Genomic DNA, 15,881 nt, shown 5'->3' on the forward strand with positions numbered 1-15,881 from the left:
ATGTCCCAGGGGGATCTGGCTGGGCAGGCGCCGCCCTTCTCTGGAAGAACCGGGAGGATGGCGAGGAATGGCCAGTGCAGACGCTACGGTGCATCCCCGAGCCTTGGGGCTTGTCGCTGGGATCACAGAACTGGGCGGATGAAGACTGGATTCCGGAATTTTAATTTTGTTCTGGGCCACTGAGCATCTGGATGTAAAGGGCAGCAACACTGCCTCCTCCCGGTGTCCTCAGAGTGTTTTGTGCCTGTCCTGGCCGGGCTCTCCTCCTTCCGACTGCCTTTCCTCCCCGTGTACCGGGTCAGATGGACGTTTCTGGAGTGTAACGTTCACCCCAATCTTGGCGCCGCGGGAGGCAGACTCATCAGCCCACCGGCCTCTCCCAGCCTCCGCCTTCCTCTGGGGGTGCGGGAGTACTGAGGGAGCGTCGTGCAGGGCGTGAGCCTCTCCACAGCCGTCCATCCAACCAGCAAATGCTCTGAGCAGCTGCAACGAGCAAGGCTGGGCTCAGACTGCACCTCTTTCGGAGAGATAGTGAGCAACCTAGGTGTGACACGGGAACACTCCCGTTGGCTGGAGCAGAGCAGGGCAGCAGGGCAGGCAGGAGGGTGGAGGAGGTGGTTTTTTGCAGGTTAGCAGGATATACGTGACAGTTACTTATTTTCGGCTATAAAACATTACCTAGAAATAGAGCAGTTTATAGCAGGGGTCTTCCTACTTTATTTTCCCTGTCTATCGGTAAAAAAAAAAAAAAATTGAACACAAATCCCCGTAGGTGCAGAGTAAGGCTACCCTCCGTTACCAAGTGGCTGCTTAAGGAACAGCAGGCACTAAGTCTCAGCTGGGCAGTGCAGGCATTCTCCTGGCTACCGTGATTGGTTCAGGGATGGCGCCATCGGAGTGAAGCTCTGGGAAACAGAACTCTCTCTCACTCCCCTGGCTGTGAACAAGGACGCCTGTTGCCCTGGTGGCAGCTGGCAGCCAAGTTGTGACTATGAGGGAAGCCAGCCTGGGACCAAGTCTGCCCACAAAGGGGGACAGAATCCAGACCGCTGCAGAGAAATGGGTCTGCGGCCCGCATTGGACTGTGTCAAGAGCCTTTCTCATTTCTCATACCTGGACTTTCTAGGCACTGAACCAATCCATCCCCTTTAGTGTTTAAATCAGCTGAATTATGTTTTCTTCATCCGGAAACATCTTCACTGACCCAATGACCTTCTAGAATTTTTCTTTTGGGTCTACACGTTAAACTTTTTCCAATAAAACTTGTAACCTGACTCTCAACACTTAACAGTAAATTGTGAACCTTGTTAAAAAAAATGAAGATGGACGGCACCATTTTTAATGGCTGTACTGTGTTACACTGGTTGTCTCATAATTCATTTAACCCATTTCATTTGCAGGGGGACATTTAGGTTGTTTCCAACTTTCTACTGTTTTCAGTAATGGTAGAGCATGTATGTACCTGCGTCCACTTGTCCAACAGTTTCCTTAGGATGAATTCCTAGGAGAGTAGTTGGAGCATCAAAGCGTATGTGTGCTCACGGGGCTTTTGCTTCATCTTGTGAAACTGCACTTCGCCTATGCGACACCCACCTGTTTACACTCCCACCAGCACCACTTCCTGGCACTGTGATCACCATCATCCTTTCTCATCTTTGCCGGTCTATTGATCACTGGTATTTAGTTTTTTACTTAAAAAACTACTAAAAAGTCCCATTTTCGGGTTTCCCTGGTGGCGCAGTAGTTAAGAACCCGCCTGCCAATGCAGGGGACGTGGGTTCAAGCCCTGGTCCGGGAAGATCCCACGTGCCGCGGAGCAACTAAGCCTGTGAGCCACTACTACTGAGCCCGCGTGCCACAACTACTGAAGCCGGTGAGCCTAGAGCCCGTGCTCCGCAAGAGAAGCCCACACACTGCAACGAAGAGTAGCCCCCGCTCACCGCCAACTAGAGAAAGCCCGCGCGCGGCAACAAAGACCCAACACAGCCAAAAAAAAAAAAAAAAAAAAAGTCCCATTTTCATTTGTTCATTTACCACTTGTATTTCCTCTTTGAATATGTTCTTTGAGGTATATATTTAAAATATATACTTAATTACGAAATCAGGCTGTTCCCCCTTGGGGTCTTCTACTTCCTCCTAAGATTTCTGTGTGTTAATACCGTATCAGACACGGCGTATATTTTGTCCAATTAAAAACGTCATGACAAACCTAGTAGCATATTTAGGTCATGAAATCAGTTTTTGTCAGATGGCCCCTCCGCCGTAGCTGCTGGTAGGGCAGGAGGTGCTGAGGTCTCTCCCCAGCGCCCAGGCCCCCCCTCCATGGCTAGCTACAAAGGGGCACATGCTCACTGAGCTGCTATGGCATTTTCAGGCCACACAGATGGGCTCAGGGGTGGCAGGTAGGTGGTCCAAGCGGGCCAGCAGAGGTGCCCTGTGGCCACATGGAAGGAGGCTCACAGTATGTTAAAAAGCAGCTTACATAGTCTGGAGACAGCGAGTGTTAATTCTCCACAGTGATTGGTTACATTTTTGTTAAATGAAAGGAACTGGTTAGTGGTTTCCTCATATCAATTTTGGGGAACAATTTAAGTTTCGCTTATGATTCGCAGAAGAATAAACAAGAAGTGACCCCGGTCACGTCCGCCTTGCTTGTCTTGGAAAATAAGCTAAATTGAGCTTTGCTTGTGCGACTAAACTGGTTTGGTCTGCTCAGGGAATTTTCTGGTCTGGCCTCCCTTGGTGTCGGATTGATGCACACGTATCCCGTGTGTGGGTCTCAGACTGTTCGATGCATCCACAGGAAACTGCACAGCCTTGCACTGGCCCAAGGGTCCCACTTTACAGCCGAGGAGGTGGTGGTGGTGAGCAGCTCCATGGCCACGGGACCCACCGGTCCTACTGCAGGTTCCGCGCCCCCCAGAGGCTGCGCCCTGACAGAGCGATGAAACCTGGAGCGCCGCCCTTCAAGACGTGGTGTCCGCCCTGCGTGGTGCCGTGGCCCCTCCAAGTGAAGGCACGGCGTCTGGGGAGGCCCTGGGGCTGTATATTGGGAACAGATCCCTGGGGCCTTCCTGAGCCCCACTAGGCAAGGATCCCAGGAGGCTTCCTGAGGCTATGTCCGGGAAGGGGTCCCTAAGGATCCACTGAGGCTTCATCAGGACCTCTCCGGAGATTCACTGAGGTCGTGAAAGGACAGGATGCCGGGACAGTTCCTCAGGCTGTGCAGCACCGTAGCCCTGAGTGTCTACTGAGGTTCTGTCAGCAGGGGATCCCCAAGGACCCACTGTGATCACCTCAGGGAGATTCTGTGGCTGTGACAGAGGGGAATCCCTGGAGAGCTCCCATGGCTGTCATCCGTTTAACAAACGCTTACTGTGTTAGCTCTAGAAGCAGAAGACACAGGTCTCACGCGCCCAGCAGTACCTTGCAATACCCTACGGGCTCCATGGGAAGAAAGACAGGCGGTAAATGTTCCAGGGCGGGGACAAGGACTGTGGGAAGCCTTTGCTATTACAAGACAGGATAGAAAACTCAGTGTTGCAAGGGATCTGAGAGAGCCACGCACTCTGCTCTGAGGGCTGGGGGTAGCCTTTACTGAGGCGCTGGTTGGCATACGACTGAGAGAATACACGTAAAGTGCCTAGCACAATACCCCGCATACAGCAAGTACTACATTAATGTTACTTATCTTAAGTGAGGAGGCACGGAAAACTTTAATCAGAAAATATCATCAAGAACTGGCACGCGTCTGTCAAGCGGCTCCCCAAAGCCGCAATGCGCTCCCGTCTGAAATGCCGGTCCCTGACCTCTCAGGTTAGGTCTACCGCCGACAGAAATATAATGCAGCCACATACGTAACTTCTAATTTTCTGGTAGCTACTTTGAAAAAAAGGAGAAAGGAATGTGAAAATAATTTTAGCAATACATTTATTGAATCCAATACACAAAATATTTTCCTTCAACGTGTACCCCCCCCCAAAAAAAATCGGCGTCATTATTCCTTCTTTGTTACTGAAGTCCTGGGTGTATTTTACCTGCACGTTCCAAGCGCCGAGAGCCGCCCGCGGCCAAGGCTCCGGTGGGGGAATCTTCACGCTTCAGCCGAAGCCTGCCAACCCCCTCCTTCCCCGACCCACTTGTCCCCTCCCCGGACCCCACCACCCGTGCCCCTCACAAGCCCCGACCACTTTCTTACTGTTCTCACCTCGCTGCACTGACTGCAGCGGTAAGTCAGTCACTCGGTATTTACCGATCCCTAGCAAGTGCGGGCGACAGACACCTCCTCGACCACCGCCCGCAGCGGGGTGCTTTCGGTCTCCGCGTCGCCTCACCCTCGGGTTAGGACCATTGTTCTGCCGCTTCGCGCAGTAGGAGAACCCTCGGCTGGACACCAGACCTAAGAAGCCCGCAGGTAGAAGGACGACCTGGCAGCTGCGCTGCCTCCGCAGCACCGCCCCTTAGACGCCTTTTAGTGACGTCAGGCTCCGCCGCGTCCATCACGCGCGCCTGCGTCGGAGGCGGGACTTCCAGGTGCGCGGAGGCATAACTTCCGGAGGGAGGCGGAAGAGCTTCTCGGCTCTACGCTCGGGAATTCCGGGGCCAGTGAGGGGCCGCCCGGGGTACAGGAAAGGCCCGCCGGGGCGGGTTGGCCGCCCTCGGGGTGTCGGGACTGCGGGCCTGAGGGATGAGGAGAGGCCATGGCCAGCGACGGGGCCAGGAAGCAGTTCTGGAAGCGCAGCAACAGCAAGGTCCCGGGCAGGTAAGTGAGACCGGGCCCCGGGTCGGGGTCAGAGGTCAGAGGTCAGGTGGGCGCTTCGGCCTGCAGTGGGCTGCGGTGGAGTCGGGGTCTGGGGAGGGGTGACCCGGGCTCTGTGGAGACTTCTCGGGGTGTCCTGGGGGTCGGTCGTGGGGTCTGGGAGGTGACAGTGGCTGCACGTAGGAGCTAGGCCAGAAAGGAGGAGGAGCTGCCGGCAGGCTTGTCCCGAGACCGGCAGGCTCTCTTCTGCGAAACTCCTCGGCCCCCTGGGGAAGCTGCAAGGAACCCACTCGGCTCCAGCCGCGAGGAGTTGGTGGAGTGAGGAAAGTGGCCGGGGCAGTCTGCGCCCGCCGGCGAGCTCGGTTTCTGCGTGGGGCGTGGTGGTTTTGACCCACCTGATTGGCGTCCTCGTCTCTCCTGTGGGCTGCTGCTTTTTCCCTGGGCGAGGAAGAATACTTGAGGCTCCCTGTGAATTTCCATGTTCCCACTTTCTGGCCTTAAAGCCAACTCCTGTCTTGAGTCAGCAGCAGGAAGCAAATTTTTTTTTTTTTTTTTTTTTTTTTTTTTTTTTTAGTTAAGTGCCTGCAGCGACCTGGGTGCAATGTGGAAGCTGTACAGTTCCAAAGTTCTCCTCTGAGTGATGTGTCACCCAGCCCAGCCAGGGCCCTAGGAAACATGGGAGACATGACGGGGAAAACACCTAGGATAAAATCAGCTGCTGGTGAAAATAGATTAGAGATAAACTACAAGATTTCTACACGCTGTTCAGTTTGGAAACTAAAGTCTGAAAATTAAGAATTGTGGTCTTAACTCCAAGTAGAATCATTCATAAGCACAGTTTATTTGTAAGTGTTGCATAGTAAACACTATTGTTTGAGTGATAGAATTGTAAACTTTGGAATGCACTGTGTCGAGTCAGAAAGGTTTAATTTTCAGAATGGTCTGGGAGTTAGCAGTATGAGTTCCTGACTGCTCAGAAAAGCGACTTTGGAGGGGGTCACTGAAGTTGACCAGGCACCCTATTTTACTCTATAGGACTGTGGGTTTTTTTTTCCTTTAAATAAACTTATTTATTTATTTATATTTTATTTTCGACTGTGTTGGGTCTTCGTTGCTGCGCACAGCCTTTCTCTAGTAGCGGCGAGCGGGGGCTACTCTTCTTTGTGGTGTGTCTCTTCTCATTGCGCTGGCTTCTCTTGTGGAGCACGGGCTCTAGCCGTGCGGGCTTCAGGAGTTGTGGCTCGTGGGCTCTAGAGTGCAGGCTCAGTAGTTGTGGTGCACGGGGTTAGTAGTTGTGGTGCACGGGCTCTAGAGCGCAGGCTCAGTAGTTGTGGCCCACGGGTTTAGTTGCTCCTCGGCATGTGGGCTCTTCTTGGACCAGGGCTTGAACCTGTGTCCCCAGCATTGGCAGGTGGATTCTTAGCCACTGTGCCACCAGGGAAGTCCTTAGGACTGTGCTTGATTGAAGAACAGTAAGAGGTTTCATCAACACCACTGTCAGGGTCCAGGATGATGTGAAAATTCTGGAATAGCAGAGAATAGGAGGTCCTAGCAGTGACAGGAACACATGCTCTAGAACACAGACTCCGAGAAAAGGAGCCACGTGGCAGTAAAACTTTTGTGTGTTGTTTTTAGATATTGAGATTTTGGTTCCTCCTCTGTCTAAATGGATTCTGATTCTTTTTTTTTTTTTTTTTTTTTTTTGTGGTATGCGGGCCTCTCACTGTTGTGGCCTCTCCCGTTGCGGAGCACAGGCTCCGGCCATGGCTCACGGGCCCAGCCGCTCCGTGGCATGTGGAATCCTTCCGGACCGGAGCACGAACCTGTGTCCCCTGCATCGGCAGGCGGACTCTCAACTACTGTGCCACCAGGGAAGCCCTAGATTCTGATCCTTAACAACCAGCTGAGGTGTGAGAATAATCGAGCTCCTGTGTGTACTTATAATGGTGAATAACCCTTTGGATTGATGACTGTGTCTCTTGGGTATTTGTCCTTGTGTAAGGTTCAGTAGTGCCCCCCCCCCCCCCGCCGCCAATTCAGGTCCTCGGACCCTGTGAATTTGACCATATTTGGAAATAGGGTGTTTGCAGATGGAATCAAGTTAAAATGAGAAATGAAGTCACACTGGATTGGAGTGAGCCCTAGTCCAGTGACTGGTGTCCTTATAAGAAGAGGGAAATTTGCACACAGAGAGACAGACACAGGGAAGATGGCATGTGAAGATGGAGACAGACTGGAGTGATGCCTTTACAAACCGAGGCAGGCTGAGGATTCCTGGCAGCCAGTAGGAGCTAGGAGAGGCAGGGAAGGATCCTCTCCTAGAGCCTTCAGAGAGAGCATGGCCCTGCGGACACCTTGACTTTGGACTTGTAGCCTCCAGCGCTGGGACAGGATAAATTTCTGTTGTCTTAAGCCGCTAAGTTTGTGGTACTTTGTTGTGACAGCCACAGGAAAATAATACTGTCCTCAACTTTCTTCTGTGAAATCCTGCATTCCCAAAGACAGCCTTACTTTTTCCTTGGACTCCAATACTGTGCCGTGCCTTAGGCATTTTTGAGGGCAGTTCCCGTGAGATAGTCCCAGACGCGGAGTGGAGTCTTGGAGGGCTCCTGGAGGCTGTCACTGCAGAGAGCAGGGCAAGGAGGAGAGGTCGGCTCGCCGGAAAGGCCTGCACAGCCGCTGCGTGCCCCGCGCCTCCTGTGGCCTCGTCTCTGGCAGTGCTGCTGTTTCAGGCGACAGGAGGAGTTGCTAAGGTGTGCCCATTTCCCTGTCAGTAGATGACCTCCCTCTGATGACCCCTGGCCGCATACCTGGTCTTCACGTGCACAGGCTCGGTGCCGTCGGATCCCACCTGGCTTCCAGCGGTTGTGCCGGCGCTTGTGAGAGGTTCCTGTGATTAACTTGTTTTGAGTGTGGGCCTCAACCCAGAGAAACTCAAAGGAGGAAGAATACACCCACCACAAAATACGGAACTGGTAAAGGCTCTTTCGTATAGCACAATCCTTTATAATTAGTAATTCCTTAGTAATAATTCCTATGACAGTAGTGGCTGCTATTCATCGAGCACTTACTATTTGCCAGGTGCTCTGCAAGTGCTTGTGTCTCTGGTGTTTTAGAATTTACAAAACACACTCTGTCCTCCAAGCACACTCGGACACTCAGTGAGATAGGCTGGTTTAAAGCCCCTCGGTTGTTCTCCCCGAGATGCCATTCCGAGAAGCTTAAGTGTTTTTGCGTGATGTCTAAGGCCCTTTATAACCTGAGCCCCCGCTCAATTCTTTAGCCCCATCTCCCGCCCCTCCTTGCTTTGAGCTTTGCCCTCACTGGTGCTGATGGACTCGTAGGATCCTTGCTGTACCTGCTGTGTGATGCCTCTGTGAGTTTCATGCTTTCATAGCTGACCAGAATGTTCTTTTCCTCCCTTCCCTCTCCTTTGCCTGGCTTTTTATTTTTCTTATTTATTTATTTATTTATTTTTTGGCCTCGCCGTGTGGCATGTGGGATCTTAGTTCCCCGACCAGGAATGGAACCCGTGCCCCTGCATTGTGAGCGCGGAGTCTTAACCACTGGACCTCCAGGGAAGTCCCTGCTGGGCTTACTTTTTAAAGATGTTTAAGAACTCGCCTCCAGTGTACCTCCTGGTCACGGCTGGCCTGTTTTCATGCAGCCTGGGCTAAAGTACCCCTTTGTGCGTCACACTCAGTGTTGGAGAGTGCGTGTTTTCTTCACCAGACGGGGAGCTCTGCGTGTTCAGGGAGCGTGCCTTACTCATCTTTGCGTTGTTACTGCCAAATCAGTAAGTGGTGGTTGAACCAAACTGTTTTCCAGATTAACCTGGAGAGACTGAGTGGTTTGGCCAGGGGCTCACACTGCACGAGCTGGGCTTGCTGGTAGATCCCCCTATTCTGTGCACACCCTGGTCCTTAGATTATGTATTTGGCTGCTGCTTTCTTAGAAGCTTCTTCTCGGGATGAGGCGGGATGTGTGATACGGTGGAAGGACGTCTGACCGGGAATTGGGTGGTCCAGGGTTCGCCGTCGTTCTCTGTTCATCTCTCCGTGCCCTTCACCTTCCTCATATCGCCCCCAGGGCCATCAGTTTCTGCATGTATAGCCTAGGGAGCTGCATTAGACCTGAGTGCTTGTGACCTACAGGAGGATATTTGCTTGGCCTAACCCTGTTCTCTTAGATGAGCAGGAGAGAAGCCTCTTGGACCAGTTTTGAGAGTCTGATAATTTATTTATTCAGCAAATATTTATTTAACCCAGATTATGTGCCAGTAGTGGTTCCAGGTGCTAGAGATGCATCAGTGTACAAAACAGACCAAAATCTGTGCTCTCACAGAGCTAACAGCGGAGTGGGAGAGGCAGAGAATAACTACGTTTTTTTTTTTTTGGTTGCGCCTCACGGGTTGTGGGATCTTAGTCCCCGACCAGGGATCAGACCAGGGCCCTTGGCAGTGAAAGCGCTGAGTCCTAATCACTGGACCACCAGGGAATCCCCCGAGAATAACTCAGTAGAGAGTTAACTGTCAGAAGGTGATGCCTGCTATCAGAACAGAGCAGGGAAGCGGCATACGTCTTTCGGGGACAGGGGCCGTGGGGATAGTGCCATGGTGATAGGGTGACCAGGCAAGCTCGAACAGAGCAGGTGACATTTGAGCAAGATTTGCAGCAGGTGAGGGAACAGGCCTCCTGGGTGGCCGGGAAAGAGTCGTCCAGGCAGAGGGGTGAGCTCGTGCAAAGGCCCTGGTTCGGGGGCGATGTTGGTGTGTCCGAGGAGAAGCCCAAAGGGGCCGGTGTGACCACTGCTGAGGGGGAGAGACTTGTGGGCACGAGGCCTGAAAGGTGGGGGTGGTGGGCCTCCTGGTCCCAGGAAAGACGGGGGCTCCCAGTCTTCTCTTCCGAGTGAAGGGGGAGCCTCTGGAGGATCATGGCAGTGGCATGCCCTGCCTTTGGTTTAGCAGGATTCCTTTGGCTGCCCTGTTGTAGGCGGACCGGGGGGCCCAGAGGGCCAGGGCGGAAGCAGGGAGACCAGTGAGGAGGCTTTGCGAACATCCAGGTGAGAGGCGGTGGTGGTTTGATAAGAGTCTGGAAGTTGATAAGAATCAGAAAAGGCTCAGCCTGTGACTCTCTAGGCCTGTTCTTGACTTGTTTGGCTCCCACGGGGCTGTGGCTTTCTGCAGTTGCACTTGGCATTCTTGCTGCACTTAACTTTAAATGCCAAGACGAAATCATAGCGCACTGGGTGTGAGAACACAGGCAGCCTTTCAGCGTGGATCCGACGCTTGCAATTTTAGCACGCCTCTGCCTGGCAGTGTGTTCTGCTGACAGCAGGGTAGGCGGGCCGCTGGGGCATGTGACGGGTGACATTTGTAAGTGCGGTGGCCGCAAGAGAGGCCGGGACCGAATATGGCAGGGCCATGGGTGCTCGGGGATACATGGAGCAGAGGGCCATTCACAGTGTCCTGGCCCTGGCAGCTTTCAGCGTGCAGCTGTCACAGCCACGAGGCGGCCCTGAGCAAGTGGGACACTCAGCTCAGCTGTCGTCTGCACAGGCCACCGTCAGTCGTCGGCCGCAGGAGAGGAGTGTGCGTTCAGAAGATACTGGAGCGCCTTCGGTGCGCCAGGTACCGTGGGGAATGCTGAGCAGAGGCGTGGGCCTCAGGGTCCTCAGGCCAAAGGAGACGGTGAGCACCTGATACGCAAGCAGTCTGCAGGCTCCCACGGCCGCAGCCTGGTGATGGGGGCGGAACACCAGAGCCCTGCCTCGGTAGAACGCTACGTGCCCCCCGCCCCCGCGGAAGAGGAGGTCTCGCCTAGGCTGGGACCCCCTGCTACTCAGAGGCGCGGGTCGGGCTTGGGGTCAGAGCTCTCCGCAGGGAGACCCCGAGGAGGAAGTGAGGAGGGGTGCGTGGGGCCCACAGCACGCAGGGCTTCCAGGCCCTGGGGAAGATTTGGGTCTTGGTCCCGAGAGCCACGAGGAAGCACTTCATCGTGTTCCTCCGCCTCGAAGAGAGGGTGAGAGGAAGTGGGGACCAGGGCAGTGGCTGTGGGCGGGGGGAGTGGACAGGTTCAGGGCCCGGGCTGCGGTGGGCCGCGAAGGGGTCACTGATGGGCGGGGTATTGGGGGTTGAGGTGACCCCCAGGGTTCTGGCCTGAGGGGTGGGATCCCCCCCAAGATGTCCACATCCTCATCCTCAGAGCTTGTGACGTGTCAGTTCCACAGCAAAGGGGAATTACGTTGCAGATGGAATTAAGGGTGCCCGTCAGCTGCCCCTGAGATGGAGAGGTTGCCCTGGATCATCCGGTGGGCCCAGTGCAGGCACGTCAGCTCTTAAAAGTATCAGAGATTGGACACTGGTGGCTCTGTCTGATCTGCGGTTGCTGGCTTTGAAGATGGAGGAAGGGGCCCCGAGCCAGGGCACCCGGTGGCCTCTAGGAGCGGGGAGCAGCCTGTGCTTTTGGTCAGCAGGAAGACGGGGACCTTGGTTCCGCACCTGCTAGAAACTGAATTCCGCCAGAGACCCGGATGAGCAGGAAATGGATTCTCCCCAGGACCGCCTCCAGAATGGATGCAGCGGGCCGATCCCTGGACTTTAGCCTGGGACACCCAAGCCGGACCTCTGACCTCCAGAGTGTTAAGATGATGGGTGGGAATGTTCGAGGGCAGGAAGTTTGTTACAGCGGCTGCAGGAAGGCAGAGCCCTGCGGGGGAGGTGGAGGGGCAGCGAGTGTGCCCGAGGGACGTCGGGTGGGGAAGGGGTCCTGCACTTGAACGTGGGCCGGTACCTCGGCCAGTCTTCACGGGTGGGCTGGGCCCTCACTGGTGACCTCTGCAAAGCGTGTTTAGTCGGAGGGGTCTTTTCTGTTCCGTGTCCTCTCGGGTCCAGGGGTCAAGTGGAGGCCCTGGTTCTCTTTCCTCAGAAGTTCTGAGCTGCTGCCCCTCCTGCTCTCCTGTCTTGTGTTTTTATAGACCTGGCTTGCTTTCTTGCTGGTGCTTCTGGAGTGGCTGTTTGGAGTGTCTCTTTATTCCTAGTTTTCCCTTTCACGAGGATCCCAGGAGTCCGTGCTCTGGCAGTGACTTTGTGTTTTGTGTGTGTGTGTGTGTGTGTGTGGGGGGGGGGGGTCAGTCTGGTTGCTACCGGTGAGTGGAGATGTCTTGCTGTGCTGAGCAGCACGGTGGAAGCACCTGAGGGTTTGGCTATAGATACATAGTTTGTTTTTCTTGTTTGTTTTCCAGTGGTCATGTTTCATGTTATGAAACACCTTTTGTTTTGTCTGGAAACATTTTGAAAAAGTAAATTTAAAATGAAATCATTTTTTTCCCCTCTTAAATGTTTATCTAATGTTGCAAATCTGGACTCTTGGGTTAATTTTAGATGAGGACAAAAATGACTTAAAAAATCCCCAATGATTTTGGATTTGTTCTGTTTTTTAAGAATTTTGTAGAATGAGAGCTGGAGGAGGTGTTTTAACTCCCCTAAGTACTGTGAAGGCGAGATCTGAGGTTGGGGGTGGAAATGGACGGAACAGGCATGGGGAACCCTCGCCTCCGTCTTTCTGTTCCCGCTGGAGTGGCCCCGCCTGGCCCGCGTACAGCTAGGGCAAGGGCAGCGGCTCGGTGACCCCGCCTGGCCTGCTCCGGAAGCTCCGCCATCTCCCACCCCTGGGCTTAGCTGCTTCTCAGCGGGACACGTGCAGCGTGAGGACTGGCCCCTCTGGGTGCAGCGGGGGTCCCGGCCTCGAAGGGGCTGGGCTGCACGTCGGGGGTGCCTCCGTGCTCGGCCCTGGGAGTGCAGACACGACCGACCGCCTGGTTCTCCCTTCGGAGGGTTCCGGGGAGAGTGGCTGTGAACCACACCCGAGGGCAGGTGTTGGCTCTGCGCCCCAGGTGGGAGGTGGAGCCGCGGATGGAGATGGTGTTGGCCTTGTAGTGACACCTCGTACCTGCGCCTGCTTATTGAGCACCTCCCTTGTTTCAGGCTCTTGACACACAGGTTCGGGCCAGCGGCAGCGGGAATGCTGAGGGGTCCTTTACAGACTTCACACGCTGCAGCTGAGCTGGCGGTGGGCCTGGCCCGGGGTTGGGGGTGGGACCCGGTTCCTTGCACGCTGACTTCCTCTTTCCCCGTTCTCCAGGGGTGAGAAGGGCAGCTTCTAGGTTCACCCAGACGTTCCCCCCCTCACAGAGAGAGGCAGAGGGTCAGGAGGCCCAGAGGGGACAGGGCAGCCTGGGTTCTTCCCGTTTCTGGGCTCCGGGCTGTAGGGAACTTCTGTTTTGAGTGTCCCTCGTCCTTTTGTTCCCTCATTCTGATGCTGTTTCCTCTTTTGGAGGGGGATTCACGTGGAAATCCCAGCCTGAGTGCTGCAGGTGGTGAAGGCGCACATAGCTGTCGGTGAGTTTAGTTGCTTAAAACAGTTATGGATTCTCTTACTGGTGTTATGAGAGCTCAGGGCTGAAGCTGCTGTTAGAGTTACTAGCGCAGCTGGGCAGGGGGCCTTCGCCTGTCTGCTGCTGTCTGCCCGAGGCCCCTCGGTGAGCAGTGAGCGAGCTGGCTTTGAACTCAAGGCATGTTGGCGGTGGGCAGAGCCCTTTCTCCGCGCCGCCCTGTGCGTTTCTGGGCTCCTGACCGCAGGAACGCTCCGTTCCCGGAGTTCCGGCCCGGGCATGGCCCACCGCCTTCCTTCTCACCCGGGCTGCACACTCGAGCTTGGCCCGTGCTGCCGGGGCCAGACCGTGACACAGTTCTCAGATGTGCCCCGGGCCGCTCTCGCCCTGCTCCCTCACACATCTCGCTGCAGGGTTTGCCACGAGCCTTCTTTCCGTGAGCGTGTCTACTAGCCTCGGGGACGGAGTGCGCTTGCTGGCGCGCAGGCTCACACGCAGTGAGACAAACGATGTTCGATGCCTGTGATCCTCGGCCGAAAGCCCCCGGCAGGGTCCCGGCTTGTCAGAGGGCGCGGGCGCGGTGTGCGTGGAGAGGCGGGGTGGAGGACGGGGTCTTGGAGAGGGGAGGGGTCCCTCGGCGTCACGGGACCTTGGAGGCGGGAGGCAGCCCCGAGGGGGTGCCCAGCACCTGCTTCTCCTGTCACGTGCGTGTGTTTGCAGGTGGTGAGGCCAGCCGGCTGGGTGGGAAGCAGAAGGGGTCTGGCCTTGCCATTACAGAATTCAGGAGGAAAGGAACGCGGGAGACCTCCCGGCCCCCCAGTATTCACCGCACTGTCTCCTTCCCACCGTCTTACCGGGCCGGTTACCATCCTGGGGTGGCTAGTGCTGCGGGTTAGTCTCAGACCGGGGCTGCCACCTCCTGCACCCCGTTTTGATTCCTTTAGAATTACTCCCTAGCTTGGGTTAGTCTCCTGTGCCAAAAGCAGTCATGGAGCCGTTACAGCATTTTATGTCGCAGCCACATGTGGGCTCATCAGCCACCATGACTGTAAGTGGCTCTGACAGGCCGGGGCGGGCGGCACGCTGGGGGCTCCTCAGAGGGTGTTGCCTAGTTACGCCCACTTATGAGGGGATGTGCTCTCGTCTTCGGAACTTAACTCCTTCAGGTTTAAAGTGCTTAATCATTCAAGTATTTGTGTAGTAAAGAAGGGAGCACTGAACTCATGAGAACCTACTGTATAGCCAGGGAACTCGGCTCAGTGCTTTGTGGTGACCTAAATGGGAAGGAAATCCAAAAAAGAGTGGAGATGTATATATGTATACATATAACGGATTCACTTTGCTGTGCAGCAGAAACTAATACAACCTTGTAAAGCAACTATGTGCCAATAAAAAATTTTTAAAAAAGGGAGCACTGAATGTAGCAACAAGTATCTTGGGTTTTGGGATCGCTGTTCTTGGAGATTAAGTCACGGAAGAAGTGAGTGATGGGGTCAGGAGGAGAGGGACGCCGGGGACAGCGGGTGGGTTTCAGGTGTCACAGACGGCCCAGGGAGAGAGCCAGGAGGCTGCCAGGGGCTGCACGAGGCGGGGCGCGCCTGTCGCGTTGTGCCTGCGTGACTGCAGAGGGTCGCGTCCTGTCTGGGGAAGTGGGTGTGAGGCGTGGCAGTGGGGCAAAGCTGATTTTTGTGACGGGCCCGATAATGTGAGGTGGTGGTTTGTGGCCGGGAGCCAGCAGCAGCTCAGCCTGGAGGCCGCTGTTTGAGTGTTTACTGGAGGTGCCCCGCGACGTCAGGAGAGAGCGCGGTTTTGTGTGAACTGGGAAGCGAAAACTGGTGGAGCACTGGGCTTCCCGGTCGGCTGGCAGGAACTGGGAGAGAGGAGGAAGGGCTTAGTGCGGTGAGCCTGGAGGTGAAGTCGACAGGAGAGGGACAGGGGTGAGAAGCAGCAAGGAGGGGAGAGGTGGGGAAGTGGTACCCGGTGGCCCCGACCACTGGGCTGGCAGGCTTGGACTTTTCCATGTTAATTTCAAAAGACTCCTCCCCCCCATTCATACATTGTGCTTTTATGGAGGTGTAATTGACGTATTATGTTACTTTCAGGTGTGCAACCTAAGGATTCGCTCTGTGTACATATTGCAAAACGATCACAGGAAGTCTAGTTAACGCCCATCCCCACACAGTTACAGGCTCGTTCCTTGTGAAGAGAAAGTGTAAGATTACGAGCAACGTTCCCGTCTGCAGTGCAGTGTTATTAACTTCAGTCACCGTGCTGTGAGCCACATCCCCAGGACTTATTTATCTCGTAAGTGGAAGTGTGTCCCTGTGGACCCCTTCACCCATTCCGCACCCTGCCCACCACCAGTCTGTCCTCTGGGGCTGTGAGCTCACACGTTGCTTTTTTCTTCTAATTGAAGTAGAGTTGATTTACAGTATTATATTCCACACATTGCTTTTTTCACGTGAGGGGGAAGTTTACTGCCAGCATCCTCACTTCTGAGGCCTGTCTGAAGAGCCATCCGTGAAGCAGCTTGCTGATTGGATCAGCAAGTGCCCGTCTCCACTGGCTCCTGGGTCCGCAAGGAGTGTGACAAGAGACGAACTCCAGGCCCTCGTATCTTACAGGGAGCTCGTGGCCCGGTGGGGAGAGCTCAGGAGGTGGCTGAGAGCTTGCGGGACGGGGCGGGCGTCAGTGCCAGGTGGCGTGGCGTGGGTGTTGACGGTGGGACTGC

General features: G+C 54.9%; 1 protein-coding gene across 13 annotated transcripts in view; it reads left to right on the forward strand.

Annotated features, from left to right (window-relative positions):
• The first annotated feature begins 4,505 nt into the window (after positions 1-4,505).
• TBC1D22A (TBC1 domain family member 22A) overlaps positions 4,506-15,881 on the forward strand; it is a 541,067-nt gene continuing 529,691 nt past the window's right edge. For 6 of the 13 annotated variants that reach the window (XR_010835979.1, XM_067010449.1, XM_067010446.1 and 3 more), the window contains exon 1: positions 10,128-10,388. Coding sequence is in view for 12 of the 13 variants with exons in the window: in XM_067010449.1 (XP_066866550.1) it covers positions 10,171-10,388 (218 nt within the window). In the remaining variant the exon portion in view is untranslated. Of the gene's footprint in view, positions 4,763-10,074; positions 10,389-15,881 lie in introns of those variants that run through there. The other 7 variants (XM_067010451.1, XM_067010452.1, XM_067010447.1 and 4 more) reach the window with 5 other exon arrangements.

This window comes from Kogia breviceps, chromosome 12 (assembly GCF_026419965.1).
Source record: "Kogia breviceps isolate mKogBre1 chromosome 12, mKogBre1 haplotype 1, whole genome shotgun sequence".
In the NCBI taxonomy this organism is placed as follows: Eukaryota; Metazoa; Chordata; class Mammalia; order Artiodactyla; family Physeteridae; genus Kogia; species Kogia breviceps.